Source organism: Vipera berus (genome assembly GCF_964194415.1).
Source record: "Vipera berus genome assembly, chromosome: 1".
Classification (NCBI taxonomy): Eukaryota; Metazoa; Chordata; class Lepidosauria; order Squamata; family Viperidae; genus Vipera; species Vipera berus.
Window position 1 is genome coordinate 300,225,190 of NC_138202.1, and position 24,071 is coordinate 300,249,260.

The following is a 24,071-nucleotide window of genomic DNA, read 5'->3' on the forward strand; positions in this document are numbered from 1 at the left end:
AGGATGCTGGGAAAATCAATCCACCACTTATTTCTTAAATGATCTCAAGGGCAGATTAAGTTTGGATATTTATCACAAAATGTTCACAGTGCCCCAACAGATGACCTCAGTTGTAATATTCCTGCAGTGCCTAGACATTTGTGAAACAGCTCATATGTACAAGGTCTCATCTCTGCTTTCACCTCTTTCACTTTAGCAAAGCAAGAGTGCTGCTTCACTCCTAGCCAAGCACATTTACCAGTGTAATGTTTTTTAGATTTTTTGGAATTTATTCTCCTGTGAAGTAGTTCTCACATAGTCAGTGGAAAGAAAAAAACATGACAGAAATGTGACAAACCAAGCACAGATGCAGACAGTCCAACTCACCTAAAATATAGTCTCCTATATGAGTGGGAAGGAAAGGGAAAGAAAAGAAGATTTGAACATTTGTTTCTATATAAGGGTCTTGTTACTTGAATAAGAGAAATTGCTGAAATTCTTGGCTATAGGTCCCCATATTTTTCAGTAACGATTACTTATCTATAGTTCTTGGAATTCTTGTGAACTTGCCTAAGTAGTTCATTGTTGCCTGTGGGGTGAAGCCTGACAGTCCCGTGATGAAAGGATACTTTGCAAGTAGGTGATTGGAATAAACTAGCTTTCTGGTACCCAGAGCCTCTTATTGCAACATACCGTGAATGTCATGATTTTTAAGTTGTTCTGTGTTGATTTTGAACTGCAAGATACACTCACGATGAGAGTGTTTGAAAGCTAGTGAAGCATATACCATCTTGTTCTGGTCAGATACTGCTGCTTGAAGAAGTTATATTGCAAGTGTAATATAGCTGATACTTAAACATATTTATACATGAGGGTGAAGGCGTTATCTTGAGCTTGTGGGTTGGTTTCTTAACATTTTGTTACCAGGCTAGGTAACATCTTCAGTGGAGTTTAGGGGATGACAGTGTCAGTGTTCTGTTTATAAGGGCTTTGTGTGGTTAGTAAGTCTTGTGATGGGACCCATAACAAGACCTACTGACCACCCGAAGCCCTTATGAACAGAAGAACATTGTCATTGACATCCCCTAAACTCCGCTGAAGATGTTACCTAGTCTGGTAATGAAATGTTTGTAAACCAATCCACAAGCTCGGAGAATGAACCTTCACCCTCATCCTACACCCGAGCTAAATATATTCTCCACTATTTCATATTTATACATAACAGACACTCCCCCCCATTAATATTGAATCTTATGTGCAAACTCAACATTCACCCAGCTAAGAATCCTGGTATCTTGAATCCAAATGTTAGGAAGTCTTGCAGTCAAGCCTTTGAACTTTAATGTAAAATGTAATGTGTGGATAATATCTCATTTCAAGTTGTGACACTCCTTCCTTCTGCCCTGATTTATTCTTAATAAGAAAGGAGTTTTACCTTTCCCATGGGAAATATGTAAGCCTGCTCACTCTCATTAGTTTCAATATGAAACAGGAGATCCAGAAAATATCTGACCCATTGAAAGCTGTTGACTCTGTCAGCTGGCCTTAATTTTGAGCAGACCACAGTTTGACTGCTTTCATTGGCCCACATCTCATCAGAACATTAGCCCTAACAAGCTAGACACTGGGCAATATAATAAAATTGTCTTCCCCCCCCCCCCGGTATATTTCTTCCTTTTTCTGAAGAAAGAAAAGTGTACTGAAGTGTACTGAAGAGGAATGTCCCAAGATTACACCTTGGCTTTTGGGCCCAACACCTCTGTGAGACAGATTAGTGAGTTTAATAACTTTGGCTCTCTGATGACCTTGCATTACTTATGAGTCTTCAGACTGAAATATCAGCACAATGTTGCCTTTTTCTGACTTGCAAAGATTGGTGATATTGCTGAGATTTGAAGAATGGTCAGGAACATTGTTGATCCCATTCTTGAGGTATTAGCAAACAGCTATACTACTGATTCTATGAGGAGTAACTTAAAACCCAGTGTTCACTCTCTTTAGCATCTCTTTTTAAAATATCTTTCCCAGGGAGACTTTCAAAAGAAAGGCTTCACCAAATTGTCATCTGGTCTCATTTAAAGACAAAATGCACCAAGGGAAGGTCACATCATCTGTTCTCCCAGCATGGGTGTGGGGAAATAGGGGTGGCTGGAGATTTTTAATTTTCTGTTTCAGATTGTATGACCTGAGTGAGAGGAGCCATGTGTCCTGTTATACTTGCACAGTATCACACAAAATGTGTACAGTATATCCAATGTATTAGAATAATGTCTTCATTATTTTTGCCTTTAACTTTGTTACCTTAAAACATACCTAAGTAGTAACTCTGTTTGATTTTGGCAGTGTATTCTAACTCTTTGTTCTCAGTTTATTTACCAGGGAATCAATCTTTTGTACAAGTGTATTTCAAGACCAAGTAAAAGACTGCTGCTATTCTATGATATTATGTCTGTCAGGTTTATGCTTTCCAATATCCATTGTTACTCACCCTGCAAACTGTATAATTGCAAGCCTGTGATATGGTGGGGGATAGAGATTTTTTTTTATTTTTTAAGAGTTTGAACTTTCACAACATTCATTGATTTAGAAAAAAATGTTTTCAGTGTTCTTCTCATCTGGAAACTTATAAAGGTGATCATCTGTGGCTTTTGAAAAAAAAAGGAAATCAGCCTGTCCTCTTTATCTTTCTTCTAGACTTGCTGAGTATTTCCTCACTGTATAAACAGGCTTGCTTTTTTTAAGTCACCTCATCAATTATTTTATTTTGGTAACTCCTCTGGCTTGCAGGAGTGCTAGTTAATGTCTCTTTCTGCTGTTTGCACAAATACTTGACAAAGACATTGAATAGTTACTAAAACTGGAAAATATGTTTGGATGTGCATACATGCCTCCAAATAAATTTTTAGAACTAAGAGAACCATTGCTTAGTTTAGGTAAAAAAAAACAACAGGTAGGTAAACAAATTGTGTTACTATCTACTTCCATTTGACTGGCTACTCAGTGTACTTAGGAGTACAGTCATTTTTTCGCCATAATGGCCCTTCAATTTTTTGGAGGGAGGTCACTTTGTTCCAGTTGAAACATATGTCATGATGTCTCAACCTTTGTAGAAGTGTCTTGATCCCTGCATTCGAATAGGACACAGATGCTGCTAATAGTGATCATGTTATGAAAAAGACTTCTAAGATGCTTGTGTCACACACTATAAATAGAATACTTGCTATGTGAATACTACATTACCATTTCATAGAAGACACAGTGAAAAGAAGGACTAGGGATGGCATGATAGCAGTGTTACAATATTTGAAGAACTGCCACAAAGAAGACAAGATCAACCTATTCTCCAAAGCACCTGAAGGCAGGACAAGAAGCAATGGATGGAAACCAATCAAGGAGAGAAGCAACCTAGAACTAAGAAGAAACTTCCTGACAGTGAGAACAATTAATGGCTTGCCTCTAGAAGTTGTGGGTGCTCCAACACTGGAGGTTTTTAAGAAGAGATTGGACAACCACTTGTCTGAAATGGTATAGGGTTTCCTGTTTGGGTGGGTGAGGGGTTTGAACTGGAGGACCTCTGGCATCCCTTCCAACTCTATTATTCTGTTCTGTTATTCTGTTGTTCTTTCTTTGATCATATGTATCCATCCCATCAAGCCCCAAGAAAGTCCAGAATGTATAGGATCTCGCATGGGCAGGAAATTGGACTAGAAATCAAAGTTCCCTTCCAACCCTGTTATTCTGTGTTCTGTGTACTACATATGCTATTAGCTCCTGCCCCAATCATTAGTTGAGAAGGAGTAGATACAGAACAAAGAACTTTCTCCAGTATGTTTCCTTTGGCATAAAGCTAAGATAGAAAATGAATGGAATCATTTAAAAATGTAGAAGTCTTTCCTCCTTCTAAAAGAGGAAGATTATGAAAAGAAAAGTTATAGGACCCTGTAAGTTTTTGAAAACAGGAGATCCAAGGCAAAAGGGAAAACCTGGATAAGGATGATGGTTATTGGAAATATAAGGCAGGTTATTTAGTTGGCTGAACTAAATGTGTTACTTTGTATATTTTTTTTGTACCAGTGTTCAGATACCCTAAAATTCAAAACTGATTGTGACTCTTTTTAATTTTCAAGTTATATTATCAAGTATAATTTTTATGCTTAAATTGCATCTCATCGTCTCATCATTTCTCTACTGTCCTGACTTCCTTTTATAACCAGATAGAAGAATATTATTATTTTTCTAAGAAGGTTTTCATCAATTTTTCACTCTATACTTGATGACATCAAGGGGAAATGGTTTGAACTCCACAGAATTCCATTAAAGTGCTAACATTCCAGTGGAGAATATCCACTGTTAGATAAAACTCTGAAATGTCAGCTCTTTCCTGGGGAACAGCTGAAGGGATGAAAGTTCTGCTTTTTCTCTTGTTCTCTCCAACTTTCTCAGCTTAACTCACAGTTTCCGTTATGTAATGCTGCATCATTTATTTATCTTAAGAATGGAGGTCACTGAGGTTCAGGCCCTTGAAATTATATGTTTATTTTTTAAACCTGAAGAATTTCTGCTCTTTTTTTAACCATGGGAAAGGCAATGAATATCTGTAATTTCCTCATTTCTTCCTTCCTTTATTTATTTATTTTTTTAGGAAAGAAGATTTACAGATGTCCAAAATCTACAAAATGACCAATTTATCTTAGCTTTTTTGGAGAAGGCTTCCTCAAGGATACGTTCTGGACATGGTTGGGTTCAGTGTCTCAAAGCTGAAAAGTTTATTTTTTTTTAAATGCTGAGTTAAATCAAGTTAAAGATTGCTTAACCTGCTCCTGTCAAGCAGATTAATAATTAATAATATTGGAAGCATTGAGAAAAAGTTGCTTCTCACATTAACGTTGTCTTCCCTTGAGTATGCTTAGTATATAATCCCTTCAAATAATACTGTTCCTTCAGCTACTACCAGAAGCAGCCATTCTGGTGTCATTCCTAGTGCAATTATAGGTGATTTTTGTTAAAAACTGTTCCAAAGAACACATATTTTATATGACTGATACAAGTATAATTTAATAATTGTTTCAAAGTGACCACATAAAATGCCCGATAGGCAAGGTGCCACAAAGAGGAGGTCAACTTATTTACCAAAGCACCTGTAGGCAGGACAAGAAACAATGGACAGAATTAAACAAGGAGTGAAGCCAACTGGAACTAAAGAGAAACTTCCTAACAGTGAGGACAATTAACCAGTGGAATAGTTTGCCATCAGAAGTTGTAGGAGCTTCATCACTGGAGATTGGACAGTCACTTATCTGAAATGGTATAGGGTCTTCTGCTTGAGCAGAAGACCTCCAATGTCCCTTCCAGCTCTATTCTTATTAACTGATTGAAGTTATTCTAAAGAGGTAGCCTGCTTTGCTGGTAAGACTGCCAAGATATAACCTCATCACATGAAACAGTGGACCAGGCAAGATGAAGCAAGCCCTGACTTAGAATGGAAATCCAGGCACTGCAATGAGTAGCCAAAGATTCCATCGCCTAGAGATGTTCCAAAGAAAAAGACTTCAAGCAAGGATGCCAATAGAAAGTGGTTGTTTACTCTCTAAAGACTGTCTCCTCTGCCTTCTCTCTTTTTCACTGTGGAATTCCATATATCTGTGAATAAACTATGCAAAATGGCTTATTACTTTGCCACATGTAAACAAACACACAAAAACTGTATGTTCTGAAATAGAAAAATTGAGATATTAATTCAAGGTCAACTTTCTTCTCCACATGCTAGAAGATTTAGCTGGAATATTCTTCTCCATTATGGAACTTCTGAATAAGTAGAAGATGTATGACTTAGAGAACTATATAAATGCTGTATGTAGAGAATAAAAAATAAGTGAAATATAAATTGAAGGGATGAAAAGAACTAATGTGACTGCATTTTCAATCTTATTGTTCTCAATTTCACAAAGACATTTTTAAGAAATAAAGATATTGGAATAAAATGCATTCACATAGTTGAAATATATGAAAATTAAGCTTATATTATTACTAAAACAATCCAAAATTTTCCTGGGCTAGAAGTCCAGTGTGCCTAACATAAGCCACAGGTATTAAACAGCTGTCAAAAATATTCTATTTGCCATCAAATGTCTTCTTTACTCTATGAAGATTGGTCACATAAACTACTGATTATGACAGAAAACATAGGGAGGAACCTCTAGAGGAATTTCTGTATTATGCTGCAAATGTTTTTGGCACAGGAAACCACGTGTGTACAAAATACTCAAGAATTTAAATAGATATATCTTTAAGCCTGGAATAGGCCATATTTTTCAGAATCCTATATCTAACTGAATTTATGAAAGATTAGAGTATATAGTATGCATGCATATCTGTGTGTTTTGGAGTTACAGGAAAAAATGCCTATTCTGAAGCATTCAACTACTGTAAGATGCATTCACCTTGATGTTATTCTTGTGTAATATTTGAAGGGGTGCTTATCTGCTTCTTGCCTGCTGGTATGAAAAAGCTTTTCAATTTTAAATAGACAATCTAAGCTTGCAATCGTTTAAACTTTCCTACAGTGGGATTTTATCCAGAAACCTACATAACAGTCTGCACCCAATATACTTATTGTAACATTTAAGCCTGTTTTAAACACTGCAATTACACAGTTTATTTAAATCACAGTCTGAGGTCTCTGTAAATACTTGGGTTTAAGAAAATTTGACCTTGGTCGTCAAATTTCACACAATACAACCAGATTTTAGCTTTTTCCACATCTAAAGGGTTGGGCAAGTTAGCTTATAGGTAGAGCCCAATTAAAAAGCACATTAAGAGGCACTTAGACTGTCTTGTATATTCATTTATTTGAAACAGAAATTGTAATCAGGTAATACAGGAATTGGACAGTACATGTGCAGATATTTGTATGCACATGTATGCTCAGATATGTGCAGAATGTTTAAAAATGCACAGCAGTTTCAACCCACATGCTCTGGAAAAATATGACAAGAAGAATTTCAAGGAGCCATTAAGATAACTGTGGGTTATATTTTATAAATCACCACTATATTTTGGAGAAAACTGATATACCCAAATGTGACCTAAAGGAATTTTTGGTCAGTCTCTCATATTTTGTGGAAAAGCTTTATAATAGAGAAGCAATTCATATTCTGCTACTTTTCTCTGTAAGCCCCCTCCCCCTTCAATCTCCCCATCTCTTTTTTGCATGTATAAATAGTCCAGTGTCTTGTCCCAAAGGTGCTTTTCAAAGGCAACTGGACTTTTTTTCCCCTTGAAAATGAACTGAAAAATAACTGAAGAAGCTTCTTGGATGAGAAGAGAAACATCTTCAAGGCAAAAACCAAGTCCAGCTGCCTTTTGGAAAAGCACCTTTGGGACAACCATGACCTGAATGATTGAGAATCTCCATAGACAAGGCCAGTATTTTGTAGACATAGAAAATGATGAACTACATTAAAGTCAATATTTGAGCTTAAAGTGACCCAAGATGGAAACAAATTTGTGTTCCAGGGATTTGAAGTCAGATTTGAATGGCATTGTTTTGAATATTCAACTCCTAGGAAATAATCTAATAGAAAATCAGGGAAGCATGCCCTGTTAGAAGACTTGAAGGATGAGGCCGAGGTGACACTTTTGAAGAAGGTTGTATGTATGGTTGCTAGTAGTCAACTCTGATTTGATGGCATATAATCAATTATTATTTCCAGATTAATATTGTATAAGGTTTAAGTAATGTGTAATATAATTTGTGTGAAAGCACAACCAAAGAGCTTTCTTTTAGCACATGGTCTTGCAGGGCATTTGAATCAGAGCAAAAATCATGATCTTGTCACTAATATGTTCCTCTCCACTATTATAAATAAATGACTAGTAACTCACAGAAGCTGAGAAAAACAGGTCAAGATCAGAGATTTGAATTAGTCCAGACTTGGAGTAGAGTGGATTCATTTGTGGTTTGCTGTCTCCCAAGTAAATGAACTTGTACTACAAATTGACCTGCTCTGTCTTGGAATTTGGACTTCCCCATGTCCGATACATCCTTCTAATAAATAAATATATCAGAGGTCTTGTTTTCTGATATAGTATGGTTTGCTAAAAGATTAGTTGGCTGCTTTCTTCTCCTGCTGAAACGTACAAAAATATTTCAAAGGGAGCCAGAAAAGAGAGAACACAGTAAATACAATTTGATTGCTTTTCTCTTCCCAGAGAATAGGTAACTATGTGAATGATTTTTTTAAAAAACATGCTGTTACTGACAAAATCAATCAAGCTTTCCGATTCTTTTCAATGGAGAGAGCTGTTTCTCAAAGCTCATCAGACTTTTAGTCTATTTATCAATGATATGTGCTTTATCATACCAAATAAGGCACCAGGAATTATTCCCTGACAGTTTTGTGAAGCAGAACTAGATGGTAGTCCCTGTGGGTGTCTTTTCTCCCATGAAAAGCTTGGGAAAGCAGAACTTCCACAAGAGTCTAACAATACTTTGGAAGTGCTAATCATGTGTTATGGGAAACAGGACTTCTCAGCCACATCTGCCTACTAAGTAATTGGGTCCCTGTGGTCTGTCCTGTTTCAAATTGAAACCTCTTGTGGCTTGATTGCCTTGGAGGGTATGTGTGTGTGAGTAGTCTGAAAAATCTTGACTTTATTCCAGTTCCAGTTATAAATGTATATTTGTGTCCTGTGGGGAAACTATACATACTTTGCACATTAATCAAAGACTACCAGTCAGCAGAAGGGCAATCAATTGCAGTACAAAGCAATCCTTTTTTGGGGGGGGGAGAATGTGTTGCCCTTCATTGATCTGAAGTGACTTTTTCTTTTTAAGGATAAATCAGCTCTCACAGAAGAGGGCTTACCAATGTGCCAATTAAATATTGCTTCAGTATAAAATTCCAGCTGACATTTTTCAAATAAATCCTTTTTAAAGAAAAAAATATTCTTCCTTTAGAAGCTGTTCTTTTCTCAGTGCATGGTTTTATGCTCTTCTCTAAATGTTAATTTTCCAAATAGATGAAAGAGATTTCTGCTCCTCAACATTAGGACATATTACTTTCAAGCATCTTTTTAACACATGAGGAGATAAAAAGCAATGATCTATACTGGTATTTAATGTAGGCTTGGCCTCACTGATTTGCTCTCTGCTAATTGTTTTGGAAATCCAGAAATGGACAGGAGGAGGGGATTATCTAAATAATTTGATTACTTTGGAAGGTTTCATTCATAGCCAGCTATGTAAGCCAACAGCTTAACTCCAGGGTACCACAAGGGATGAACGTGGGCTCAAGATAATTTTTTCCGGGCTAAAATTAATCCTGAGGCTCTCCTGGCTTTTGTACACCACATTGTATAAGTACTTGATTCAAACAGCATCATGAATGATTGGTTCTTGAAAAGGATTGGTGGAATAACCAATAGCCAATAAAACAACATGAAGAACAGTAACTAATTTTGATGCCTGGTAGATTATAAATGAATATAATCAGCCCGTGTTCTGTAATAAACACTATCTTAGTGTCTGAACTATCTCTTTATGGTGGAAGGAGATGCATAATGGGTCTCAAACTTCTTCCATTACAATACTTCTCTGTTTGCAGTGCCTCAGATAACACCCAGTCCAGATTCAGTGTGTCACTTCACCATCAGTAGCAATAAAATGGCCACTTCTTTGCTATATTGCCTACCATTCCTTTTCCATGTTTATTTTTTACTTTCTCTTAATCCCTGTTACTTGCTCCTCTTTGTCCAGACAACTCTCAGCTTTTCCTCCTTGTTAGAAGTTTTCCCTTCTGCTCACTTGTCTCTGTTTCAGGGGGCAAGATGGCAAAGTCTTAAAAACCATTTTGCGTTTTTGCTGTAATTGTACTTGAATTTTAACAGCCTCAAGATTCTTCTTGTAAATTGACAGTACCTGCATTTGCATTCTTCTGCCTCTAAGGTATCATTTTGTTTTCTTATTTAGATAACTGGCTCCTAGTTGCTCATTTTTACAGGAAGCTATTTTGTCATCCTAACTCAAACTTTTCTGGACTTACAGTAACTTGATCTTTTATGGAGCAATTATTAGAAGTCCTCAGGATTTTTTTTCCTCTCATGGATCATTCAGTTGATAGGGATGATGGTAGATACCTCTAGAGCTTCGGTTTCTTAACATTATTACATTCCCTTATGCTTTAGGTGTTTTTAGTCAAGATCTCCATAACAAGAGTTAGAGCCAACATTGTTCCCCAATTAGTGAGCCTTATGGTGGCTGTGATCTCACCCAGTGTGGCTGTGCACCCTATAGAGTGGTACAACAATTCTACTTCTCAGGGTACAGATATAAGAAAGATTCTTTGATATTGGAGGCTTTGACAAACAAATAATGATCTTACATTTATTTGGGGCAGAGAAAGTGTTTTGGTACTTGAAAGAATCATGAACAGGGTCTATTTTGACTGAATATTTAGCAGGTAATGTTTCTGTGGGTTATTTTAAGTAGGATTTTCCCTTTTTCTAAAACTCCTTTTATTTTGCTCAAAAAAAGTTAAAATCTAAAACTCCCTCAAATTTTTAAAAATGAAGAAAAAGCACAAAACAAACAAGACATTGAAAAAAGGTACATTAAAAAAACGCCAACACATATATACGCAGTGCTTTTTTTGTAAAAGAAAAAGGTGCCGGAACTCACACATGTCATACAACCCGCCTTGCCTACCCTACAAGGTTCCATCCAAAAAAGGTGCTGGAACTCCGTTCTGAATGTTCTATGAGGAAAAAAAGCCCTGTATATACGTATTATCTCCCCTAGTTTAATACTGATTAATACAACCAAGATGATTAGGGGGCTGGAGGCTAAAACATATAGGGAACGGTTGCTGGAATTGGGTATGTGTAATTTAATGAAGAGAAGGGTGAGGGGTGACATGATAGCAGTGTTCCAATATCTCAGGGGCTACCACAAAGAAGAGGGAGTCAAGCTATTCTCCAAAGCACCTGAAAGCAGGACAAGAAGCAATGGATGGAAACTAGTCAAGGAGAGAAGCAACCTAGAACTAAGGAGAAACTTCCTGACAGTTAGAACAATTAACCAGTGGAACATCCTGCCTCCAGAAGTGGTGAATGCTCCAACACTGGAAGCTTTTAAGAGGAGACTGGACAGCCATTTGCCTGAAATGGTATAGGGTTTCCTGCCTGAGCAGGGGGTTGGACTAGATGACCTCCAAGGTCCCTTCCAACTTTATATTATTATTATTATTATTACTACAATATTGGTTTCAAAACCCTCTGTTAACAAATGGTTATTGTAATCAACCAGCACAAAATTTACCACAGCATCTTCTCCATCCCAACTCATCCCAAGAGTTAAAAGTAATTCATTCTTTTTCATCAAATATCCATGCTTGTTTCTTAATACCATCTTTTATCAATTGTTGTTAATTAAATATAATAAATTCAGTCTCCACAATCGATCTATCTTCTCAACAAAGTCCTGATGAAAGTGGATTCTGATTAAGTGTCATAAAACCATTCCCCAAGATTCTTCAGCCCTCCTAGGAAAAACCAATTTATCACACCTCCTTTCAGATAGGCTTCTGCTAGAGGTAAAAGAATACAGGCTTGAATTTCAGAGAGGGATATGCAGTCGGTTCAGTTGGTTCTACATTTGTACAGTCCATATCTCTTTCCAGACTTTCCATCAAGTCTGCAGCTTTCAAATCACATTCCTCTTGTGAATCTAATTTATTCAGAACTGCATGCATCTGAATATTTTCCACAGTCATTATCATTTCATCATTTTTTTTAAAAAAGAAGCTTTCAACTAAAAATTACATGTTACCAAAAAGTCTTTTTTTGTGTGTGTGGATATCAAATACTCTTGCTTGTCTGTAATCTGATACATAGTTGCTCTGTGTAACTTAGCCAGGAAACAAAGAACACTGAAGCGGGGGGGGGGGGGGGAAACAGAAAACATATTTTGGGGATATTTCAGTCCAAGATGAAAATAAAAAATAAACTCCAAATATTATGCAAATTAAAAGAATGCAAAAACCTCGGTGTGAGAGTCCAATATTAATATAAATCAAATGAAAGCACTTCCACCATACAAGGACACACCCAGTGGTGGGATTCAAATATGTGAACAACCGGTTCTCGGTGTGAATGCCGCTTCCGGAAGTCCATTCTGGGCCTGGGCAACAAAAAATTAGCTACCGGTTCTGCCGAACTGGTGTGAACTGGCTGAATCCCACCACTGGACACGCCATGTTTCCTTACAGGAAAATGAAAGTTTCTCAAAACAAATAAATAAATCAAAGAGAAAAAGAAAGAAAAAAACGGCTAGAGTCCAACAGATGGTTAAATAAATCAGCTTTCAACCAGCTGGTCAACCTTTAAAGATAAAAAGCAGAGTAAAACAGAAAATTCAAAAAGTGACATTAAAACCCAGGTGTGCTTAAGGAAGTGAACTGCTGAAAGGAAGATGGATGACCAGTGACTTTCTGACCACTCCCAGAGGAAACTGGAATCTTCAAAACTTCTCTTCCCAGATGGGTTCACAGCCATCCAAAAGCCGTCATGGGTCATTTCTAAGTGCTCCCATTCAAATCCATGGAGCAGCACTGCCAGAAAACCACTTTTGGCAACAAAAACAGCAAATCATCGGCAAGAGACAAAATGCTTCTTATTGTTCAGCAGCCATCTTGGGGAGGAGTAGATTTTCCCCTTACTATTTTATAAATGTTGGTTTCTATGCGAAGCAATTTAATCTACTTCTGCTTTCTATGTTACAGTAAAATAGGGCTCAGAAGTATAATTTCCTTCTTTTTCTATACAGTATGGTATATGTTGACTGCAAGACTATTGTATGGAATTGAACATAGCTCTCATGGTTAAAATATTGTCACAGCAGTGATGAACGAGATACTTAATAGCAATTGACCTCTTGTTAAATTTTAATATTTACTTTTTATTAGACTTTTATCTCACCTTTATTACTGTATAAGTAACTCAAGCTGATGAACATGCATAATACTCCTCCCTCCTCCTATTTCCACTCACAACAACCATGTGAAGTGGGTTCAGCTAAAAAAGCATGATCAAAGTTACCCAGCCAGCTTACATGCCTAAAACAGAACTAGTATTCACAGTCTCCTGGTTTCTAGACCAGCATCTTAAACTGGTTCTTCCACTTGGAATTTAAAATGAATTTCTTACTTAGTCTGCCTATATAGTTGGGTAATTGTTTCCATGTTTCCATGTACTAACAACCAATCCCAGTGGTGGGATTTAGCCAGTTTGTACCACTTCAGCAGAACCGGTAGCTAATTTTTTGTTGCCCAAGCCCAGAATGGACTTTTGGAAGCGGCATCCACACAGAGAACCAGTTGTTCACATATTTGAATCCCACCACTGCCTGTATGCCTTTGGAAGGGAGGATTTATATGTTCCTTTGGTATCTTCTGGAGTGTGAAATATTTTTTTTACTCATACTAAGTTGTCTTGCAGCCATCTGATATAAGATTTTTCTACTGAAAAATCTGAGTATTCTACTGAATACTCAGTTTTGAATGAAAATAGCCCCATTTCCCTAGAGATAAGAATTTGTGGGCTTCAAGTTGACAATTGATCATCATGCATCTGGAAGAGTCATGTTGTATGGACCATTTTGAAATGGCTTGTGTGTGTTTGTGTGCATATATGTATGTGTGTTATCCCAAGGTTTTGTTGTCTCGCTGTTGATGAAATAAATGGATTTCTTCCATTTCATGCAGAATTCACCTGAATACTGAGTTTTTAAATCTGATCTCATGTTCTGAATTACCTGAAGAAAGGCTGGAGTGGCAATCTGTTTGCCCACTTAGGAAAAAAAAATTGCCTTGATTGTTTTAGTTACTGATGTTTACCTCTTAATACAATTAACAAGTAACTAGAGAGAAATATTTGTGGGAAAACAAGTGTAAATTCTAGGCAAAACATCTTTTAAAAAGTAAAGCCATTTTTATTTTTCTCTATATTGGACAACTATTTTAGTTGACGTGAATAAAAGATATCTAACTCAAGTCAGATTTGTTCTGGAATTGTTTTAAATATTTTAATTAAAATATTTTAAAAAATATTTTAATATTTTTTCTTCATTGAGTACTTTGATACAAAAGGATTTTATTAATAATATTTCCAGTTCATGTTAAAATCTTTCTTTGCTGATGTAGAATCTGCTCTTCTGTGCATGGCACATGGTACTGATATGCAAAAGGGAGAATAGAAGCAGGCAGGAATAGCAATAACAATTGCACTTAGACTGATATAGTAAATAGTATTGAATTAAAATCTCTAGACTTAAATTTTATTACTGCTGGTCCAAAATGTATATGCTGCACGTGTTCAAAGTAATGAGAGCATTAGCTTTTTTGTGAAAATACAATCAAATCTCAGTTCAGTTCATCAAGAATAAAATCATAATTGGATAAAAAAGGATGATTCCCTTTTTGTCCCAAATGCAGGCTTGAAGTAATGCATTTGACTGCAATTTATTTAGGCATTTAGATACTATTTGCATGTTTCTTTTTGGATGGAGTAAACATGAAGGCTAAATGGAACAACATAAAGTGCAGCAATTTGCAACTAGTTTTTGAAACGACATCAGCAACTGTCAATGGGGAGACTCTTGCCATGTCATGTTCTTGTAAGAAGCCAAGCTGAAGTTCATAGTATAACAGATAATGGCTTCACACTGTCTTGTACATAACAGCCTCACCCTCCTGTCCTTAGTTCACTGGAAAACACACAGTGTATGTTGATAAGTAGCACAGCAGTATTTTTAGAGAGTAATCTTATCATTATTTGAGTACATTAAGACATCAAGAACCTAATCTCTACTTGTTAAGTGAAGTTCATTTCAGAGAGGACTATGTCTTACATGGCATCCTGTTTAAAAATGATTGGGATAATGAAAATATTTTTTTTTATTTAGTATGGATTGCTTAAGGTGGCTCAGTGGGTTAGGACGCTGAGCTTGTCGATCAGATTGGCAGTTTGGTGGGTCGAATCCCGAGTACCGTGTAACAGAGTGAGCGCCTGTTACTTGTCCCAGCTTCTGCCAACCTAGCAGTTTGAAAGCACGTAAAAATGCAAGTAGAACAATAGGGACCACTTCGGTGGGAAGGTAACAGCATTCCATGCGCCTTTGGCGTCTAGTCATGCTGGCCACATGACCACGGAGACATCCTTGGACAAGCGCTGGCTCTTCGGCTTTGAAACGGAGATGAGCACCGGCCCCTAGAGTTGGAAACGACTAGCACGCATGTGCGGGGGAACCTTTACCTTTACCTATGCATTGCTTGTTATGTATTAAAATATTTCCAAATACAGGAAAGCCAAAACTAAAGGGCATGGTAGGCAAATAAGATTGTGGAACAAATCCCCCTTCCCTCCCACTAATATTAAAATGAAGAATCTTGATCTAGCTTAGCAAAACCATCTCAGGCATCTGGGGTAATGCATGCCTAATTGTGTGGAACTAGATAAAGCAAGGTATTAGGGTATCCTAGGACCTTGGACAGATCCTTTAGGCAGGTTCCCCTTCCCTCCCCTCCCACACTTGGGAAGTTGTCCCAGCAGGATGAAAGGATTTCTAATATGGATGTCTTCTTTTACCTACTTCCTCTGAAAAATGAGCTGTATCTCTTAAAGGTCTCATGGTATATTTTGTATTTATAATATGTGGTGATGAAGACTGAAGGTCCCAATAAAGCCATGTTCACTTGGCCAAATGATGCCCATGACCAGAAGTCACATTCTTATCTGGGGTGAGAATGGAAAATAATTTCCAGAAAACAACAGGAATTAAGTGATTAGTTGGGCATAGTCAAGAACTTCATCTTAATGAATCATATATTGCTATAATTCTTAAAGTTTTATTTTTTGGCTTGGATACTAGGGCCAGAATGGGCTTTTATTATATCTGATAAACCTGTGAATACGCAGGGTGGGAAAATTAAAACTAAAGAAAGCAAAGCTGATAGTGGTATTTGGTAGGAAAAACTAAGGTTTTAAAATGTTGATTCTAAGAAAGGTAGAGTTGTGATATTAGCATTTTATTTAATTCACAAACTGTTTTGAGATGACACTGCAGAAGACATCCAGGCAAATGGAATTGACTCTGAATCTTTGCTATATATTTTTTTCTTTATTTTCTGTTTCAGGAGCAAGAAGATCCTAACAAGCTTGCTACAAGCTGGCCAGATTATTATATTGATCGCATCAATTCCATGGCAGCAGTAAGTAGACTCTTTACCATCTAGAAATTGTTGTCTTGATCTTTCTAACTCTGCTTGATCTCTTCATCCACCCTAGTGCTGTTGGAGGGCCTAATTCTTACGAATAATCCAGCCTCCTCACCTTTCTACATTATCTTAAATTGAAAATAGTCATAAAGCTTTTAAGCCAGTGGTGCAACTATTACCAACTCAAGCATTGCACCAGGCTTTCTGTGGCATGTCAAGGACTGTAGTCCAAAAATGTGTTGACCAAAATCTATTTAAGGAGAATTTCAGGAGTTCTAAGGCATGAGGGCTTTAGACTATTTTTTTTTTGCTCTTTACATCTCCTAAATCATGTAAATGTTTGGCTTTACTTGGAGAAAGGGGATGAGAAAAGAAGAGGCTACGGCTCTCAATCAGCAATTTTACACGCCATCTCTAAGGTCTTGTGGAGAGAAATGAAAAACGAAGGTGCTAGCTAGGAACTCATTTCTACCTTTCCATTTTTTTTAAAGAGGGCAAAATCAGCATGTCTTTATCTCTCTCTAATTTTTTTAAACTTAAAAAAGGCTACTTCACCAATCTGTGATAACAGAATAACAGAGCTGAAGGGACTTTGGAGGTCTTCTAGTCCAAATCCCTGCACAAGCAGAAGACCTTATACCATTCCAGGCAAATGGCTGTCTAATCTCTTGTTGAAAGCTTCCAATGATGGGGAATCCACAACTTCTGAAAGCAACCACTGATTAATTGTTCTCACTGTTCAGAAATTTCTCCTTAGTTTTAGGTTCCTTCTCTCCTTGATTAGTTTCTATCTTGTTTTTTGTCTTGCCTTCTGGTGGTTTGGAGACTAGGTTAACCCCCTCTTCTTTGTGGCAGCCTCTCAAATATTGGAACACTGTTATCATGTCACCCCTAATCCTTCTTTTCACTAGACTAGACAAACCCAATTCCTGCAACTGTTATATATATATATATATATATATATATATATATATATATATATATATATACATATACATATACATATATATATATATATATATATATATATATATATATATATATATATATATATATATATATATATATATATATATATATATATATATATATATATATATATATATATATATATATATATATATATTATTGATTTTCTGATATTACATTCACATATTTGAAAAGCAATGTGGTGGCTGGGTAGTAGTAATTCAATTACATACAGATATCATTAGTACAGATTTCAAATTGCTACCATAAATATTTCCTCTCTTTTTCCCTTCATATATACTGTCTATTTATAAATTAAAAGACAAGTTTTATCCTATCCATCACATAGAAAATAACTTTCTTACATAAATCCATTGTTTTTAGTTTACACATATTCTAATTGTTTTAACATACAATCTTTTAGACCACAGGTCTGCAACCCGCGGCTCCGGAGCCGCATGCAGCTCTTTAGGCTGTCTCCTGCGGCTCCCAGTCCTCTGCCATGTGCAGTCCAGTCCAAAAATAAAAAAAAGTGGGACTAAAAAATTTCAACCAATCAATTCAAATATGCAGGGTAGGTGCATATCTCGCCTTGGCTCCACTCTTCAGTCAAACCTTGTTCTGCACATGCGCGCATGTATGCGCATATGCACACATTTTTTGCAGCTCCCAGTTTTTTCTTTTGTGAGGGAACTGGTTCCGAGTGGCTCTTTCACTGTTTCAGGTTGCTGACCCCTATTTTAGACAATCAATGACCTAATAGATTTTTCAATTTTAATTTCCACTAACATTTAGATTTAACATTTGATATTTATCATTCCCAAGATTTTTAGTATACTCCCAATTCATCTATCACCATTCCTCACAAAATCTAATATTCAAAATAAACATCCTGTTTACTTAACTTCTCACCCTCTATGTCAACAAGTTAAGGATACAATATGATATCCTTCCTTTTTGCTAATTTTCAGTTGTTTTTTTAAGTAGTAATCAAAATTTCTTTTTATTTCAATATTTAATGCTTCCTCTCTTCCTCTTTATATCTGCTATCTCTTGCTTAAACTGATAATTTTCATTTTTAACATTCCATATGGACCTATTTATTACTTTCAACAATAAGTTTTTAGCTTATCTACACTATTCTCCTTTACATGACCTTTATGCACAAATCAATATTCAAATTAGCTATTAGTATTTATACTGCTAAATTTTAATGACCAAAGATTTTTCTTTATCTCAGTTCATAACAATGTCTTGTGTTCAACATACACATCTTATCTATTTAAGTACATTCTTGTTTCAGATGGTCGAAACTCCATTCTTCTTGAATCTTTTTTCCTTTGCCAAATCATCTTCCATGTCCTTGTTTTTGGGGCATCGAACCAGTCTCCTTGTAATATCATGTATATTAATTGATATTGGTAAAACCATCCAATCACCATTTTTTTGACAGGACTTGTAGGTCTAGTGGGTCGTCTCTTTATTCTTCCATATTGATGTAGTTGTTCTGAATTGTTTGTCTTCTCATCCAACTGTTCTTTTTCTAGATCCTCTAGTTCCTTCTGAGTTGTATAAGAAACCTTTTCCTTTTTCAAAGTTGTCAATGTCTTTTCTGGATTTTCAAATATCAATATTTGTTTAATAGTAGATTCTTCTCTTATGCTACTTGAATGTTTCATTTTTTCTATTGTATTTTGTATAGATGGTTCTTTAATTGTGGTCAAAGTGTGCGCTTTCATATCTGGGCTGTCTTCTTGTTCCTTCACATAGCCTCTTAGTATTTCATTGGTTGTGGTAAGAATTTGGATTAGTGTTTTTAACATAGCAAGAGTTTGTTGATCTTCATCTATAAATAAATTTTGTTCCTGGTCTTCTTCCATATTGGTATTTTAAGCTAAAGGCTTTACACTTAGAAAATCCAAAAGAAAGATTTTTTTTTCTAGATAGGAAACACAAAGGCTTTCACAGCTGTTGTTTCAAAGTTCTCAAGGTTATGTATCTTATCTATTTCCCTGGGCAGTCAGCCAGGCCCCTTTTAAAGTTTCCCTTTGAATCCCAAAATTGTCTTAATCTTTTCAGTTTTTCTTTCTTTTTTTCATAAGAAAAAGAATCCAGATTTCCAACAGAAGTAAACAATGAACAATAGGAAATAAAAAATCTTTCAATCCACATGCTTTGAGAAATAAAGTTCCAATTGGGATTCAGTTACTTTTCAATGTTTAAAATGCCCCTGAGTATTTAGTCGCCGCTCTTTCTGGAGGGAGGGCTGAAATCCCCCTTCCCTCACCGCAGGGGGGAAAATGCTTAGCAGCTTAAGGAGGTACAGAAAGTAGTTAGGGTATAAAAGAGGTAGATCTCACCCAGTCTCTTCCGTGCTGCTTTAAGAGTTGCCTGGTGGAAAATATGACTTCGGCTGTTCACAGCCTAGGGACAAGCCATAATGGCCGGTCCTTTCGTCTGCCAGTTTGGAGGGATCGCCAGGTCCAACAGGAGAGTTGTGGCTCTCCCATGATCCAGCGAGCACCCCTCCTTGCTGGTCGCCTCTTCAGGGTGACGTTCGGCCCTTTTCAGGGCCCCCCAGCAATGTGAAACTGGACGGGGGGGGGGAGAGAGAGCAAGTCTCCCAGCCGTCCAAAGTGCCTGCGTGACAAACCGGAAGTCTGTTCTTCATATGTTTTAGCCTCCAGCCCCCTAATCATTTTTGTTGTTTTGTTTTTATATAGTTCAAAACTTTCAAACTATCTGGTTATCTTTATGTTCACTGTCTCCTCAATGTATCTAGCTATGAATCTGTGATCCTATGGTCCTACCCTCTTCTGTAGCCACTTGCAGGCTATTCTGATAATGTTTTGGCCTGTAGAACAAATAAATAGTTCATGCCTTTGCTGGATTCAATGAGATTGCTGAAAATAGGAATATTTTGGTAGTTCTTAGGAATTGCTTCTCTTACCTTGTTCTGAAGGTAATTTATATATGCCCTGTGAACCGCCCTGAGTCCCTAGGGAGAAGGGCGGTATACAAATTAAATAAAACTGAAACTGAAAACTGAAACACATGAAGCATTTGGTGGAATGGATCTTTGTATTTTGGTGAACTTATATTGCTATCTTTCTTTCCTCCTTTTTCAGCGATATAAAATGTTGAACAGTTCAAGTCATTCTTCTGTCTGTCTTCAGTAGCCTGAACTTAATAGTGCAAGCCCCTTTCCTTCTTTATGAGAAGAAAGAAAAGTTACTTTTACACCACTGTGTTGGTTTTGGAAACTTGTCAGTACTTGTACTCCAAGTTATATTCATTTTGTAGAAAGGTTTGCAAACGAATGACTGAAGCTACTCTTTAGAACTGTTACTACCCCGAACATATGATGTGTGTGTGTCAAAGGCCAACAAGACAGCTGTTACGCATTTAAATTTCATAATTTAGAAATAATTTACTTGGAACATAACAGCTTGATGGAGCAGAAAAGAAAATACATCTTTCAGTACACCTAACTCCACTTTGGATAACTTTCAGTTCAACCCACTTCTATAAACAGTGGGGACAAAGAACAGGCAAGGCATAGAGGTTAATGTATAGGCAGTTCCTATAAGAATGATGTCAGATGTTTCCACTTTCCTTGTTCAGGTGTCAGAATCACTGGATGAGGAGTTTGGCTGTTTTTTTTAAATGTACATTTATAAATTGGCTCTAAGTTATTTGATACTGTGGATACATGGCTCTTCCATTTTAGGAATAAATCCCAAAAGCAAAGCCTAGTAGGAATAAGATTAATTCCTTAATGGCAGCCACTGATGGAAAGCAATTGTCTGTAAGAGTATTTGGGGTGATTGGTTTTTGCAGTGTTTAAATTTCATTTTGACAAAATCCTTAAGAGTTCAGTAACAGTAACTCTAAGGAAAAATAAAATTTCACTACAGCTTTTATTTGCAAAGGGCAGAGGGTACTTGCAAGTGAGCCAAGAGAAGAAATATAGAAGAAAGTACAGATTACGATCCTTTTATTTTCTGAAAAGCCTTCCATTGAGATTGGTTTCTTTAAAAAACTTTTTTCTTGCTAGCTTTTTAACATTTGGTTTAATTTTTTTTTTTACTTTCTTGCTGTGAAAGGCTATCCTCTCTGTTAAGAGAGACAATTAGTTGCCTGGTTCACTGGACTGAATTTGACTTTCCACAGAGGTCAGTCTCAAGATTTTATTCCACATCCCCGGGCCGGTTGTGTAGCATACGGTACAAAAGTCAAATTGCTTCACTGACTTACTATCCTGAAGTTTAGACTTGTGTTGGAATATCCAGCTCTGGATTCTGTAAAATGCTGCAAACACAAAGTTTTGGGGAAAAGGAATAGGGTATAAAGGGGTATGAATGAAAGAGAAATTTTAATGGGAACTTTATTTGAAAATTTTGTTTTTTGTAACATGCTACTATCAGTGTCTGAGAATATTGGTGTTTTTTTTTAAAAAAACAAACAAACTTTTTTTTCTTATAGTTATTTAAAAGTAACTGCAGGTGAAAAATAAAATAAGCAAAGAAATTGTAATCATGTCTATTTGAAATCCAAACTTTCAAAACCAGTGGGGCTTGCTAGAAAGTAGAATCTTTTCTTTTGGCTCTGTTGCTGAAGGTTCTGTTTTCTTGACAGCATCCAAATGGTTTCTCCAACTTAATTGGGCAGGTAATGCTTGATTAATCTTGAATTGCTCAATAATTTCTTCTTTTCTCCTGTTCTGGATTCGTAACTCTTTCTTGGTCTCATCCAAACAGATGCAGACCCTGTATGCTTTTGATGAAGAAGAAACAGAAATGAGGAATAAAATAGTTGAAGACTTGAAAACAGCTCTGCGAACTCAGCCCATGAGGTAGGTCATATATTTTGCTTCCAAGATGCTTCTTAGGATTAGAACTATCTATCATGGAAAAAAAATGTAAGATGCAAGATAATCCCTTCCCCTGTTCTCAAAATACCATGTAGAGAACAGCAGGCTAATTGAAGTTACATTTTATTTTCTATTGGTATAATGTTTTAAAATGAGTTTAATGAGCAAAATCTTTCTGCACCACTTTTTTTTTAAGTATATGTAAGCTTGCATCTCAAATAATTCCACAGTTAGATCTTCTTTGTCACCTTCCACCTGAACCATATTGAACCATATTGGATATTGGAAACCTTTTTTTCCCTCTGTAGATTTTTTTTCCACCCAGAAATTCTTCTGCTTTTCTGATAATCTACCTGACGCTTTCTTATGTTAATGATATGCATCATCTTTCCACACATTGCTTAAATCTCTTGCCAAAGTCATCTGGGCTTAAAGCCTTTCAGGATTTCAGGATTATTTGTGAAATGCTGAGCTTCTAATATATACTAACCAACACTGAAAATAATTTCCCACAAATCCTTGGCTTGTTTTAGTTTGGCATATGCAGGGACCTGTCTGTCTGTTCATCCATCCATCTGAGGGCTTTGGGGAATGGCAGGGAGGAGAAGGGAAAAATGAAATGAGAGAAATAGAAGGACAATATGGGAAATTTGTACATTGAAGTTGATATAATCTGAACTCCTGTTAAATTCCATTTGTGCAGGCTATGAACACTTGTAGCACAGGATAAATCTCATCCAGTAGAAAATCTTGAATTGCGAAGCATAAAATATTAGGCAATCTGCTTTTAGTTTTCTGCATTAATCACTAGAGTTGCACGGAGATTTGTAGTCAAATAAAATAATTGCTCTTCATTTTGGTTCAGTACTTCCATGATAGAATCTTTCTGTATATCAGAGATGGAGAAGTCACAGAAGACATAACCAAACATGTTGCTAATGTAAGGTTTTTAAAAATATGGCACAGTACTTATTAATCCACCTCATCAACCTCTTTTGTCCCAATTAGTTATTTCATAAATTGCAGTGGATAGTGCAGACAATTTTTCTACTTGCCATGCTAAAATGTACGTGTATACTATATATAGTTCCCTATCATCCTTTTTCCATCATGCCAGGAAAGACATTACTAATAGGACAGGCTTTTTTTCTGAAACCTTTCGGAGTTCATTTGGAATTTTTTCCAGATAAGTCCAGCATTACTTTGGCTAAAGACTTCTGACAGCAGGCATTTATTTCCTTTGTTTATAACAGCTGTAATGAGTGTCAGCAGCAGCAGCCACAAAGTATCACATAAAGTCTTTGCTTCTAAATTGCTGGCTGCAGCCCTGAGGGCTTATCCTTTTCTTTCTTTCTTTCTTTCTTTTTTAGCAATCGCCAAGCCAAATTTCAAGTTAAGTCTCATAGCTCAACTGATTCCAGAGACTCAGTTTGCTTATTGCAGGATTGACTATATGCCAACAGTCATTACCTAAGCCAGTTCAGTCTTTAATGGAAAATAGAGGTCCTTATGGCTCTATCCAGTCCTCTTTGATGAAAAGTCCCTCAGGATACCGGTCTTGGAACCAAAAAAGGATGGTTGTTGTTTTGTAATGCCAGTTCAAAAGCCTTATAATCACATCTCTGGCTGAACCTGGTGCAATAAACTTGCTTTAGTGTTCATATTTGAATATCTTGCAAAATTTAATATGTTTATGGCATAAACTCACCCACAAAGTTAATTTTATGAAGTGTTTATGTAGCTTGCTAGCCGATTCTGTTGTAATTAGGTTTGTATCATTCTTTTCCAAAGACAAGTCAAACTTTGCACTTTGGACACCTCATTTGTAGCTCAGAAATAATCACAACATATTAAACATCTGCAGAATCTCTCCTGTTTACAACATCAGCCTTGGAGATCAGTGGTAGAAAACTTAAAATAGAGGGAGGAGGTAAACTTCCTGTATATCTCATATCACCCTTTCAAGTGACTTAGCTGCT

At 36.4% G+C, this 24,071-nt stretch overlaps 1 protein-coding gene across 1 annotated transcript in view; it reads left to right on the forward strand.

The window, feature by feature from the left end:
- DAAM2 (dishevelled associated activator of morphogenesis 2) overlaps nucleotides 1–24,071 on the forward strand; it is a 150,456-nt gene that overhangs the window by 33,786 nt on the left and 92,599 nt on the right. Inside the window, exons 3-4 of the mRNA XM_081312958.1 lie at nucleotides 16,170–16,244; nucleotides 21,980–22,074. Coding sequence (XP_081169084.1) covers nucleotides 16,170–16,244; nucleotides 21,980–22,074 — 170 coding nt within the window. The remainder of the gene's footprint in view (nucleotides 1–16,169; nucleotides 16,245–21,979; nucleotides 22,075–24,071) is intronic.